Raw genomic sequence first — 14,444 nt, 5'->3', positions numbered from 1 at the left:
GAATGCCCGAGTCATGAGGGCATGAACTCAAGTTTCCCCTGCAAGTCCTGGAGAAACTTTTTCCTTCAAGACAACGATCCATGTAGAGAGATTTCCCCAAGCAAGTCAATAAATGGTAGTCTCCCTCAAAGAGATAGTTTGTTCACTTTTGGAATTCCTCAGCCGAAAATCTCCTGCAGAGCGACATTCGACAGTCTTCTTCAGATAAGATAGTCTGCTTCACATTCCAGAACTCCCTACAGGTTTGGTATTTCCCCAGCAGGGTCAAGAGGTGCCACTTCTTGTCAAAGGAAAATTCAGAATCTCCCAGCAGATCGACAAATGATTCCCCAGCGGAGTCAGTAAATGATAGTCTTCGTCCAGAAGATAGTTCAGATTCTCCAACAGAGTCAGCAAATGGCAGTCTCTTTCAGCAGAAGACAGTTTGCTCACTTTCTTTCATGACAGGGTCTACAAATGGCAGTCTCTCCCAGTAGAAGACAGTTTGTTTCCCCAGCAGTCAGCAAATGGCAGTCTCTTTCAGCAGAAGACAGTTTGCTCACTTTCTATCACAACAAAGTCAGCAAATGGCAGTCTCTTTCAGCAGAAGACAGTTTGCTCCCCTAGCAATTGGCAAATGGCAGTCTTTTCCCAAGGAAAGACAGTTTGTCTGCTAAATACTCAAGAGATCGACAAATGGCAGTTTCTTCAAACAGTTTGTCTATTTCTGGGACGTTTAACTCCCCACAGAGTCGATGAATGGCAGTTTTCCTCTTAGGAAAACAGTTCGTTGATTCCCCAGGCATCAGTTGACGAATGGCAGTTTTCACCCCGAAAACAGTTCGTCCGCCTTCAAACAAAGTCATTAGCCCCTCAAAAGATCATGAGGCCATATGACATTCTTTCAAAGACGTCAAGTCAAAAGGGAAGATGGTGAAGTTTCTCTACAGCCGTCGAATGGCATCTTATCTCCAAGCGCTGATAAGAAGTTTGACGAGGAAACAAACCTTTGAAGTTTCTTTACAGCCGTCAAATGGCATCTTATCTCCAAGCGCTGATAAGAAGTTTGACGAGGAAACAAACCTTTGAAGTTTCTCTACTACCATCAAATGGCGTCTCGTCTCCAAGTACTGATGAGAAGTTTGATGAGGAAACAAATTTTTGGAAATTTTCTCTTTATCTGAGATATTGTCCAAGTGCAACCGAGACCAGTTTCGAGATATGGACATCCGAAACGAGGAGAAGTTGTTTACCTTTTTCTAAGTATCAACACTTAGTTAAAGAAGATGGATTGCGCATCTTACATTGCCATCCATTCACCAGAATCCACATCAAGTATTTCTGCAGGAGTTAGTCTCCTCATTCCCCGCCAAGTGCGACAACGGGATCAAATCATGCAAAGATTTTATCAATTACAACATCTCAGGAGCGCCCAAAATTCGGGCATTCTTTGATATTTAAGTCTCTTTTACGCAGGAGAGATCGAAATCTCAATCTCTCTCCCTCCAGATAAAAGAAACTTAAATAGGGGCATCTGTCATACCCTAATTTTTGACCCCCCTGAGATGACATATCTTCAGGATTTTTCATCAGGTCAAGACAAGTACCCAGAGCAGTCATTTCTCCATCTGATACCTAATCGAGGATGCACAAAGACAAGAAAGCTCAGGCAAAGGATCAATCAATACAAAGATTAGCCTTTAATACAATCATGGAGCTCAAAAACTTCACTTTTCTCATCTATGATTGATTAGACATCCAGTCATATGAGTACAGGTTTACTCAGGTCACCAGACTAGGGTTTTGAGCCTATCAAGGACTAAAATCAGGGATCACATTTGGGAAACCCTAAGAAACCTCAGAGGGTCATTCAAAGACATCAATCATCTTCAAATAACTCATATTACAAGGTCTACTGGACATCACACTTCAATTCAAAGTCTACAGTCATTATTTTCACATGGTCGACAAATTAGGGTTTTGACCTAATTCACCAAGATAGTTGACTTCTGATCAGGGCATGAATCCAAAACTCAAGACATGATTCAAGGATCTCTACTACCTCCATATAATCCATTTATATCATCCATTTGGGGAGAAGATCTTATTTCTACACAAAAGCCCAAAAATTCACTTTGTCAGGAAAAAGTCAACTGTGAAGGATCATCATTGACTTTTAAGGTTTTTGGTCAAAAAATGACTTTCAAAGATCAATATCATCAATATATGGATATCAAAGTCATTTGGCCAAAGAAATTCAAAGAAATTCATCAAGGAGCGAAAAGTCGGGAATTAGGGTTTTTAAAGGCATGGTGAGATCTCAAAATTTCACCTACACAACTCAAAAAACTTCCAACATGAAAGTTGTAGATCTTGCAAAATAAAACAACATCTTACAAAGGAACTTTTTTCAAAAGATCAACCATTTATGAAGTTTTGGAAATTTTGAAGTTTAGGTCATAAACACTTAGAAATTTTTCTAAGTGTTTTAACCTAGTTTTCTTCCAACTTTGGCCTCATTTTTCACAAATTTCCCAAAGGAATCTGAAGAAGACATAAACTAATGATTTGAAGTAGATGTTTAGGGCTTTCCAAATTGTGTTCAACCTTCTCAAAATTCAATTTGAGCTAGGAGTTATGCTTGTTCAAAGTTGGCCTCATAAAGTGAAATTATAGGTCATGTGCAAATTGGAACTTTGCAATTTTGTGCATTTTGCTTCATGAATGGATGCTACACGACCCATAACATGTCTGAAACAATGCCATGCATTCATTTTCACCATGGCATGAAGATTGAAGAAGATTCCCAAAAGCAAGAACATGTGATTATGTAATCATTACTTTTGAGAATTTATGATAAGCAATGATTCACCAATTGGAATCTTCTCCTAAGCCAATAGAAACTTGCTACATATCAGAAATGTTCCCTAAGATCCTGCAAGATCAATGGTTGGGAGAATTGGCTCGAAAATGCATCATTGCATTTTGGAGATTCTTTGAATTTCTTCATGGCTAAGAAACCAAAACTCCCTCACTAAGGAAGCTCACTCCTCTGCAGCTATACTGATCCATTTGCCTATAAATAGAGGCCTCATTCTCATTCAAAAAACACACCAAAGCAACTCAATTACTTGCTTTCTCTTTCTCTCCTCTTGTTCATTGTTTTTCAAAGTTCTTTGGCAAGAAGAATCGTTTTCTTCAAACCAAAGCTCATCTTTGGAAAGTGAGCATTCCAACATCTCAAGGGAGGTCATTTGAGGTGATCCAAGCACCTGGATCACTTCTGTAAGTGGAGGAACACCATTGTTGCTCTCACTTGGAAGCATTTGCAGTTGGAGGTCCATGGAGTAACTCAGGGAGTCCCAGGCCAAACCAATCATTCAGACACACTCCCTAGGTCATAGTGAAGCTAACCAGATGGCTGCAGCTCACCTGTAACTCCAAATTCAACAACCTCCATGTTCACTTGAAGCTGAAATCGAGGGAGGTCCATAGAGCAATTCAGGAGGATTCAAGCTACAATAAGCATCCAGTTAGCATCATTGAGTCTCAGGGAAGCTATTGAGATCATTCATTCAAGCCCAGGTGCTCTCAATCATCCTCACGACCTTCAGTTTCAGAGGTAAGTTTCTGAACTTCACCTCTATAATTTAAGTACTCTTTGTGAAATAGCTCGATTCTATCTTGTTCAGCATCATCAGAGGATTGAAAACCCTCTATCATCATTCATTTATCTTTCAGTATAGTCATTTAATTTGATTTTGAAATTTTAGGGTTCTTCACGATTTCTGTTAAATTAATTAGATGTAGTTAATATTAGTCCATGTTAGTTACATATTTAGAATCGTGAGTGAATTTAGAGCAAGTTTCGTGTTTACATCATGGCAAATGATTGAGAAACGAGTGAGTTCAGAAATTCAAAAATCATGGAGCTTGAGGTTGAAGACGAAGATGGTGGTGGCGCCATTTTTAATTTCTCAGGGGAGGGTTTAAAATATATTTAACTGAAAGCGTTTTATAAACGACTAAACAACTTGCCCTAGTGGCCACACATGCGCCTTTAGTATCATCATGCCACAAGTCTGGGGTTCGAATCCCCCTCGCCCCAGACTTTTTGATTCTTTTATTTTTTAAGGAATTACAACTTGTTTTGAAATATGACCAAGTGGAGGCAACTTACTAACACCAAACGCGCGTTGGCGCAGTGGTGTTATTTTGAGTTGTTGGCTTCAAGGGCGTGGGTTCAAACCATGGTGAGGCCAAAACATTATTTTTTATCACTTATTTCCTTCAATTTTCTCACAACTTCATATAATTAATTAACCTATCAAATTAATTTATTTTCACTTCATTTTTTACACACATGCTATTTAATATCTCTATTTTGTGAATAATAAAAAAGATCATAAAAATATTATTTATTTCACATGTTTTTATTAGGTTTAAAATAGTATGTTTTTAAGTGTTTTCTTAAATACTTTAATACATATTTTCACTTTGTTTTAACCTAATCATTTTTTGTAAATAAATTTATGATAAAACCCTAATCACTTAGGTCTTAATTAGGCATAGATCTTCATCTTTGTTTTAATTAAGTTGACTTTTGTCAAATCTCAAAACTGTTTTCAATCTCTGATAAAATCAAATGATTAGGGTTTTCAAACAACAAAACCTTATATCATTCCAAATCATTTTTTTTCAAATTGCTTTTATCACCAGTACTGTAAAGTACTGGGCCTCTAATAGAGTGTAAGTCCCAAAAATCTTCTCTTCTTAGCTTGTTTTCAAAACTGTATTTTCAAAATCTTCTTTCTGTTTTCAAAACATTCTTCTGGTATTTGAAGGGCATTATTCCCGGTGAAACTCTTCAGATACCTATGTGACCTTTGTCCATCTTCACTTCTTCTGTTTTCAAAAACCATTAACTGTTTATCATAAATATTCAACTATTATCAACAAAACAACAAAAATTACTGGTAAGGCTCTGTACATACTTCTTCAATGGCCTCCACTCCATCCAGGTTAGGCTTTACAAGCTTTCAATTTACAGTCTTTATTTAAATTACTGTCAAATATAAACTGTGCATATATTAGTTTAGAACTGCGTTTGAGTATAAACCTTAGGACAGTTAAACTATATATATATTATAGGAATATGACCTAGGATTGAGAATGTCTTCCCGGTGAAGGCTCTTTCCTAATTAGAGATCTGTAGTTCAAACCCCCAAGATGAATTATTCCCGGTGAAACATCTTGGCAAAAACCTTAGAATCCAAATAATAGGACACATCCACCCAAAGAGGAATTATTCCCGGTGAAACCTCTTACCCATTTGCTTAGAGCCAAAATAAGTTCAAAACCACATAAGCTTTCTCTTGTGCTATAACAAGGACCCTCGATTAGCCTCCTCTTGGGCTTTGTACAAGGACCCACAGGCTTCTTAAAAGCATTTCCAGCTTCCTCTTGAGCTTGTATACAAGGACCCATCAGGTTTCTTATAAACATAGGAACAGGTCTTTAGTCACCTTTTAGCCTACCCTGGTGAGTTTCTTCCAATTTAAACCAGACTTAAAACAAGCTAAGTTTGTCTCAATTTCACATTGAGTACACTTTTGGAATGAGAGACATGGACAGTCTCTGTCACCCTTATCTTCATCAATCCTCCTTAGTAGAGTCTAGGATCTATGTTTTGGTCATCCTCAGCATTGAGTCAGCCTTCATCTTGGGCTTTAAACAAAGAGTCTCCACTAGATAATCTTTCTGCCATCCATTTTTCAATCTCAAAATCCCTGGAAAGGGTTAGCCTCCAAAGTCATTTAAAATCAATCCATTCCTTCATTTCAATAAAAACCCCTGGAAAGGGTTAGCCTCCAACATCTGTCTAAAATGTCAAAACCCCTGGAAAGGGTTAGCCTCCAACATCTGTCTAAAATGTCAAAACCCCTGGAAAGGGTTAGCCTCCAAAGTCAATTAAAATCAATCCATCATTTCAACAAAACCCCTGGAAAGGGTTAGCCTCCAAAGTCAATTAATAAAAGTCAAGAGAATAATTTCATTCTCTTAGGAGATAATTTCCCCAAAAGAGTCAAAAACCCCTGGAAAGGGTCAGCCTCCAAAAAACATGATAAAATCAGTCTTTTAACAGACAAATTCACCAGTTGAGTCAAAATCCCTGGAAAGGGTTAGCTTCCAAAAGAAAAACAGTCTTTTTAATCTCCAGTAGAGTTAAAACCAATAAAAACAGTTAGCCTCAACCTTGGGCTTCATACAAGGCACCCAAACAATAAAACTCCCCTGTCAAGAGTCAGCCTCAACCTTGGGCATTGTACAAGGCAGATAATAGAGTCTCCCCAGTGAGTTCTTCATCACTCAGTAGCCACAACCTTGGGCTTTGTACAAGGCAGATAAACCATATCTTTCATGTGTCAAAGATTCTTAACACTTAGGATCTTTCCCCATATAGTCATCCATACTCAATTCATTTATTTAAGAGTCAGCCACAACCTTGGGCTTTGTACAAGGCAGAAAATAATGTTTTCCATAGCTAGAGTCAGCCACAACCTTGGGCTTTGTACAAGGCACACAAATAGAGTCTCCCTAAGTAGAGTCAGCCTCAATTCTGGGCTTTGTACAGAACACTAAATTACCCTGTAATTAACCCCCAGTGGAGTCATCTCCCAGAGTCAATAATATCAATTAATCAATCAAAAAGCCTCAAGCTTGGGCCTCATACAAGCCAGCTAAAGTCAAATCTTTTATACAGTAGATAGACATAGCTTATCTCTATAGAGAGATATTTTTACTACTCTACCACATTCAAACAAACAAACATTTCAATTTCAATTTCAATCAAAGTCTCCCATTTAGGACTCTGAAAGACATGCTCTGGCACATCCCCAGACTTGTACACTTTCCCTAATTTGGACGAGCATTTTTCTTTCATTTAAGAGGCATCTGACTGGCATACTTGTACACCCAAGTAAGGTCCCCCTCTTGAATGAAATGAATCCAGTTATTCTGTCACTCTTTCAAAATGTTTGTGGTAGAATAGTACAAATACCTCTCTGTAGAGATAATTTCATGTCTCTTTACTGTAAACAGAGATTTAATTCCAAGCTTCAACCTTGAGCTTCAAGCAAGGCACCAAAAACAATTAATTTCCCTAGTTAGTTCCCCGAACTACATTAAGCTCTGACTTCCACTAGGGATATGTAGGCATGAGGTTCACAAGGAATCTCAGCGAGCTAATAAAATACCAAAAATAGTCAGTCTGTCTGTCTGTCTGTCTTTTCAAATCAAATCAATTCCTTCTCCTAACACAAAGGAGAAACTTTCCCAATCATTAGCAGCAAACACAATCACAATGACACAGAGAAGGTTCCTGTAGAGTACTACAGATATGTAGGGTGTTTAAACACTTCCCTATGTATAACCGACCTCCCGGACTCCAGAATTTCTAGTCTAGGTGTAAATCCCCACACTTAGCAAACTCCTAGGGTTTAGTTGAGATCTTTTTTCCCCTTTCCTACTCGTAGGACAAATAAGAAAGTTCGTGTGATATCGTAGGAAGAACTGAAATAAAATTCATCCCACCACGGGCGCATTCTCCTTCCAAATTTCGCGTGAAGGGTCTAGCGTGCCGTCCTCCCAAGTGAAACGGGGAGGTAAAATAAAACGACACCACACTTGTATTGGCGAATTGCAAATTGGGGCGGTTTAAAACCCCCGCTAAACGTTTTTATAAAGGTAAGTCGCCACTTGCATTGGCGACTACACTTAAATTTTAAGTTTTATTGTAAACTACGGGGGTTCAAAACCGCCGCAAAGTTTAAGAAAATTAAAATTTTTAATGTAGTCGCCAATGCAAGTGGCGACTTACCTTTATAAAAACGTTTAGCGGGGGTTTTAAACCGCCCCAATTTGCAATTCGCCAATACAAGTGGCGACAATGTGTTAAAATTGGGAAAAAATGGTCATTTATGTAATTACTTTGAAATTTTGGTTATATGCGTAATTTTTTTGAAAAACTTGGTTATTGAAAAAAAAAATTCCCTAAAAAGAATCCAACACTTTGAAAAAAGCAAATATACTCATTATGTCATAAACTTTACTAAATAAATCAAGTGACATTATAGAAGCAGTCAGAAACCCAATAATATGGTAGTCAGTCACCATATCTGTCTTATAAGGACATTCTCAACTAACCAATTTTAAACTGCAAATGGATAACAAAGTAGCATGTGTTTTGTCACCTTATCTCACATGTTAGCTAGCTGCATGGACCATCTCTATTATTTTCTTTGTTTCTTCTGCCTCAAGTTCTCAACATAACAACTATATATAAATCACTAATCACTGTTATGAATTCAACACCAAAAGAAACACAAGTTTTTCATTAGTATTTACATCTATGAAAATGGAAAATGTGAGTAAGTACTTCAAGGTTTTGATTATCTGTCTTTTCGCCGCATCGACTCATGCTCAATTGGAGCTAGGGTTTTATGCTAAGAGCTGTCCAAAAGCTGAACAAATCATTCAAAAATTTGTTCATGAACATATCCGCAATGCTCCATCGCTTGCAGCCGCTTTAATAAGAATGCATTTTCATGATTGTTTTGTCAGGGTATGTATGAAGTTCAACCTTATTTTTTTTCTTATGAATTTCAAAGTTGATGAGCTAACAATATGTATGCATTTTGATTCAGGGATGTGATGGATCAGTTCTTCTGAACTCAACAACCAACCAAGCTGAAAAGAATGCTCCTCCAAATCTTACAGTTAGAGGATTTGATTTCATTGACAGAATCAAGAGCCTTGTTGAAGCCGAATGTCCCGGTGTTGTTTCTTGTGCTGATATCATAGCCTTATCTGCTAGAGACTCTATTGTTGTCACAGTAAGTACTAATTCCATCTTCAAAATAATAGGTCCCGTTTGGATTGAGTTATTTAAACTTGTTTACTGACGTTACTACGCGTGAGACTGTTTGGGAAGAGCTTATAGAAACGAGTTATTATATGTTCATAAGATGTTTTCAGCTTACGAAAATAATGACTTTTTTTTGTGATTTCAGGGTGGTCCCTATTGGAAAGTTCCAACAGGTAGAAGAGATGGAGTCATATCAAACTTAGTGGAATCCAGTCAAAACATTCCTGCTCCATTTAACAACTTCACCACCCTCCAAACTCTCTTTGCCAATCAAGGACTTAATTTAAAAGACTTAGTCCTTCTCTCAGGTAATATTATCACATTCAACAATTTCCTTAAAATTGCGCATTTTAAGTCACTACTAGAAAATGTTAGCGACCTATTTTTTTGTCGCATATTCAACATTTCTAGTAGTGTATATGGTTTTAATATTTATGACCATAATTTCAATTTTTTTAGGTGCTCACACAATTGGTATCTCTCTTTGCACATCATTTTCGAACCGTTTGTACAATTTTACTGGAAAGGGTGATGAAGATCCATCACTAGACAGTGAATATGCAACAAATCTGAAGACATTTAAATGCAAGAACATCAATGACAATACTACAATAGTCGAAATGGACCCCGGAAGTCGAAACACTTTTGATCTTAGTTATTATAGTCAAGTTGTCAAGAGAAGAGGTTTGTTTGAATCTGATTCTGCATTGTTGACAAATTCAGTTACAAAGTCTTTGGTGACTCAATTTCTTCAAGGGACACTTGAAAATTTCTATGCTGAATTTGCTAAATCAATTGAGAAAATGGGTCAAATTAAAGTTAAGACAGGGTCACAGGGTGAGATCAGGAAACATTGTGCACTTGTAAATAGCTAAGAATAAGAATCTTGTCTTGTTGATTTATGTTTTTGGGTGTCATGTTTTGTCTCAATAAGTCAGACCCTTATGGTATGGGGTGTTCTATGTGTGTTGTAATAATTTTAATAATAAATTGCTTCAATCAATTGTAATTTATATTTTCTGGTATGGTGGTACATTATGTTCTTGTTGTAATAAAAGTAGAATTGAGAGAGAGTTTCTAGTGTCAATAATATATTTGCAGAAGCTTAGCGGACCGCATCACCTCATGCGGTCGCAATATTGCGGTTGCGGTAGTGTCCGCATCCGCATTTGGCCGTAATTACGGTGTGATTGCAAATCACAATAAAAATCGCATTATAACACTGCAACGGCCGCATCATAACACCGCATCGGCTGCATTAAGCCGCATCGGCCGCATTAAACCACATCAAATTATGCAATGCTCGCAAAAATTAACACCGCATCTTATATTGAAGATTTAAGATATATTTTAAAAGGATTAGTGATATTTAAAACGATGACGAATTGTTAATGAGACATATATGAAAATTTGAGAAGAAATAGAAGAAATGTGAATTCGAAAATAAATAATAAAATATAATATTTTATGTATATATTTTATGTTCATAAGTATGAATTCACGCCGCAACAACCGCATTCCGCATCGCAACAACCGCAATAGCCGCAACCACAACGACCGCAACCGCAGCCGCAATTTAAAACCATGGCATGGTTACTTCATATTGTAATAGATTTCTTCTTAATTCAATACAACTTTTTATGAAAACATCTAATTCAATGTCAAACTCTAATCATATAAAAACACATTTAATTTTGAAGGTGAAATATATTTAACTTCGACTAAAAAAGCGGGATAACAAAGAGTGTCTTTAAAAACTATCACTTTACATCCTCAGTTAATAAAAAATCGAGGGGTTAAGTTATCTGCATATGAGTTTGAAACTCAACATTTGTATTTTTATTATTTTCAAATCTAGTGCATCATACCTCTCAGTTTATCAATAAAATTGAGGGGTAAGATAAATTTTTTTTAAAACTCATTACGTTGTTTACACAGAATATTTAAAAATTAATTTGTTTATAAATTATATTGTTTACTTAGAATATTACATTATTTACATAGAAAATTAAAGTAAAAATTAATTTTCCTAAAGATCTATCCTTCATCCTTCAAATGAACAAGGCTTTATAATAGCCTTAAGGTAAGTTCGTCAATATTAATGATCTTCAACCTCAATAAATATAGGTTGGTATGAAATGTAGAAGATACAAAAAATTCATTTAATTAGTTTCAGACTTAAGAAATAATTAGTTTTGGATCAGTTTTTTATGTTTTTTGGGTCAGATGCTTTTAGGGCCCGATTTTCCTTTTGATATTTTAACCAAAAGTGTAGCTTATGTGATCATTATGAATTTTTATGAAAAATAGGAAGCTTTGTATGATTTACATGGATAACTAATCACCAAGGATCGATCTACTGTTCATATTTCCGCCAAAACTTTTAGGTTTTATAATTTCAATCCAATTTTTTTCCCTTTCAACATTCTTTTGCATGTCTTGTATGCTTAATTCAAGTTATATAGAATGTTCTGGTTTATGTTTCCTCGATCTGTTTTGCGTTTTAGCGTTGCTTTACCGTTAAATTGCGTATGTCGAATCACGTTTGCTTAATTCGAGTGTTGAATCTGTTTTCTTAATTTGGTAAAAATGTCACCATGTCATAATCCTTCCAAGTTCAAATTGTAATATCAAAATATCAAAATATCAAAAATATATATATAAAAAATCACACTACTAAGTTTATCGAACGCCCTTGTTCCTCCTCTATCGTCAGCACTGCAATGCATTTCATGCCTTTACTAAGATGGCGTGTATGGTGGCCATCTGATAGGTTCCCTCAATAAACTCGCCCTTAATTAAGTCATCTCTCCCAATATCCATAATGTCGTGACATGCATGTAACACATCAACGGTGTGGTTTGGTCTTGCCCACTTCTTCTCTAAGATCTACTGATGACTGGCCTCGAGGGATCTCCCTATACATCTGGTCTCATGTGTAACTCGGTGAACTGACTTTTATTTTTAATATGCAACAATGTTGCGGTAAGCATGAGTCGCCACCGACTTTTATTTTGTCCAATGTTAGGAAAGGTAAAAAGTACAGAAAAAGACCTTTTGAAAAAGAAAACGGGCTCGGGGGGTAAGTTATGAAAAGGGAAAGTGTAAGCACCCTTTTCATCCGTAGTTTTCTACGGGCTCTTAATTTGCTTAGCTCATGTTTGTTTGTTTGTTTTGAATTGAAAAGGGGCATAAGGACTTTAGCGTAAATGCGTAGCCTTAGTTTTTTTGAAATGATATTGAAAAGATATTTTTATTGAGCTAGGCAGTTTAAGAGCACTACCCTATTTAACTGGTCTTTTTCTGTAAATTTTAAAGTTCCCAGGACTATCCATACTATATAGGAGTAGGTAGTCCTTGTTATATTGGACGTGTTCGGGACATCGAAGGGTCATCGTATGGTTGTTGAAGGCAACAAGTAGAGGAACCTTAGCATTTTAGCGGGACTATCATCATTCTTCAAGGGACGAGATCATTTACCGAAAGCAACCTTAAGGGACATCGTGGGACTATGATCTTTTATGATGATTTTGTTCGAGGGTCATCGTTTTGCTAAGATACCTCTACATTTGAGGGACACGACCATTATTCGTAAGGCAACCAAAGAGGAGCGTACCCTAGGGGTGAGTGAGTGCAAGTGTGTTAATTCAAATATTTATCTTGAGTTAGTTATCTATGTCCAGTTATTATCTTGCCATACAATCCTATTAACCATACATCTAACAATTATATAGCAGTTTATATGGTGCGAAAAGGTAAAGTTCCTACGCTATTACATGGCTTCGGGGAGGGGAGTACATATCTCAAAATGGGGATAAAAAATAATTACAAACCCAAATAGAAATAAAAATAAAATTGCAAGTGTCTATGTCCAATGTCTTGATAACAATACCTCGCAAAAAATCAACAGAGCGTTAGTACAAATATATACAATGATGCGTGAATAAAATGACAAAAATTACTTGTAAATATTAAATACAATTATCAAAATAAAAATATAAAACTAACCATCTAAAGAAGAAAATAAAGGAATAACATTTTTTTTTGGGTTTTTAATAAGGTGAGAAATTAAACTAAGAAAAATGAAATATTTTTGGTGTTATATTTGTTGTTTAAATTTAAATATATTAAAAACTAACTAAGACTAAACCAAATATTTTAAAAAAAACATTACTTTAGCTTTGTATATTTCTTAATTATAATTTAAATTAAAAAATCTAAGCTAACTTAATTAAAATATAACTTATTAAATTAAAACTAAAAATAAAATTAAAAAAATGGGTGGCTAGTGACGTGAGGACTGAATCCTCTTATTATTATTTTTTTATATTTTCATCATTTTCTTTTTTTTTTTAAACCAAGGAGAGGTGGTACAATATCATGTTCTTCCTCTCTCTGTTAACAAAACCAGGAGATCCATTCCTTTTCAAATTTACACATAACAAATTATAAACACAAAATAGAGGAAAAAGCACTTATCGGATCGGAAATGGTGACGGTAGCTAAATGAATCTCGCGGCAGTCCGGAGGCTTTCGCGGTGTGATTGTGGTTGTCGGACGGTGTTACTCGCGGTGGCTCTGCTTCAGGCGTGGCCGGCGTCGGATCGGGTGGTTCTGAACCGGTTTTCGCCGGAGAGATTCTTCTTCTTTATCAACCTGTAAACCAAAAGTAAAAGCAAACACCAACAGACTGCATAATCAACAATAATTTGAATCTTTCCCTTTTTATTACTCTGCAAAACAAAGAAAAAGACTGAAACTTGATGTTATGTCATTCGGTCCTCTGCTATATCTTGCTTCTATTTGAAATGTTGCAAAAGATTGTAATTTTAATAGAACAAGATATAGTATCATGGTTTCCCCAGATCTGGATTTGTGATTGAAAATATATATATGGTTAATTGTTAAAAAAAAATGAATTTACAGCTTCATGTTGAATTTGATTGAAACGCTTTGTTAGTGAATAGGACAAACAACAGTCTACGATAAAAAAAAAAATGAGAAGTTAGAAATAAATAAAGCATGTTATGAACATCATCATCACACTGAGAAATATAATAAACCAAAAAAACGTCAGTTTGACATCATAGAGTTTAACAACAAATGAATTGAAAATAAAAAAAAATTGGTTTAATAATTAAAATTAAAATAGAGAAAAAATGGGGAGAATTGAGCAGAGTTTAGAGTTTTGTAGTGGTGTGAAAGGTTTGTTAAAAGATTATTTACTGTACGTGATGCCGGTTAGAATAGGGTTAGAAAATTGGTGGAATTGTTAGTCGGGATCGAGAATAAGGGTTGGGGTTAGTTTTATAGTGCACCAATTTTGACCTAAAATTAAAAAAGGAAAAAACAAATATAATAAAAACTTTGATTAAAATTGATTGAGAATTAATAATATAATATTATATGCTGAAAATAACAAATTTGACTTTAAAAACTCTCTTTTTTTTTATTTTTAAATATTTTATGATTTTTTTATATTTTTGTGAATAAAATAGAAAAAGTGAAAAAAATAATATTTTAAAAATATCTAATTAAA

The 14,444-nt window shown here is 35.5% G+C and overlaps 1 protein-coding gene across 1 annotated transcript; it reads left to right on the top strand.

Annotated features, from left to right (window-relative positions):
* Positions 1 to 8,345: 8,345 nt before the first annotated feature.
* On the top strand, positions 8,346 to 9,969 carry LOC131648337 (peroxidase 3-like). Its single transcript, XM_058918096.1, has 4 exons — positions 8,346 to 8,602; positions 8,685 to 8,873; positions 9,051 to 9,213; positions 9,365 to 9,969. The coding sequence occupies exons 1-4, from the start codon at positions 8,390 to 8,392 to the stop codon at positions 9,778 to 9,780; spliced, it is 981 nt and encodes a 326-aa protein (XP_058774079.1). The 5' UTR covers positions 8,346 to 8,389; the 3' UTR covers positions 9,781 to 9,969.
* The last annotated feature ends 4,475 nt before the right edge of the window (positions 9,970 to 14,444 follow it).

This window comes from Vicia villosa, linkage group LG2 (genome assembly GCF_029867415.1).
Source record: "Vicia villosa cultivar HV-30 ecotype Madison, WI linkage group LG2, Vvil1.0, whole genome shotgun sequence".
Classification (NCBI taxonomy): Eukaryota; Viridiplantae; Streptophyta; class Magnoliopsida; order Fabales; family Fabaceae; genus Vicia; species Vicia villosa.
Note: the sequence above shows the minus strand (reverse complement) of the source record. Positions and strands in the feature narration are given on the sequence as shown.

Bases quoted from the DNA above. Each gene is read 5' to 3' on its own strand.
- LOC131648337 (XM_058918096.1), top strand. From the start codon at position 8,390: ATGAAAATGGAAAATGTGAGTAAGTACTTCAAGGTTTTGATTATCTGT. The intron at 8,603-8,684 runs GTATGTATGAAG...ATTTTGATTCAG, and splicing joins TTCATGATTGTTTTGTCAGG to GGATGTGATGGATCAGTTCT. The intron at 9,214-9,364 runs GTAATATTATCA...CAATTTTTTTAG, and splicing joins AGACTTAGTCCTTCTCTCAG to GTGCTCACACAATTGGTATC.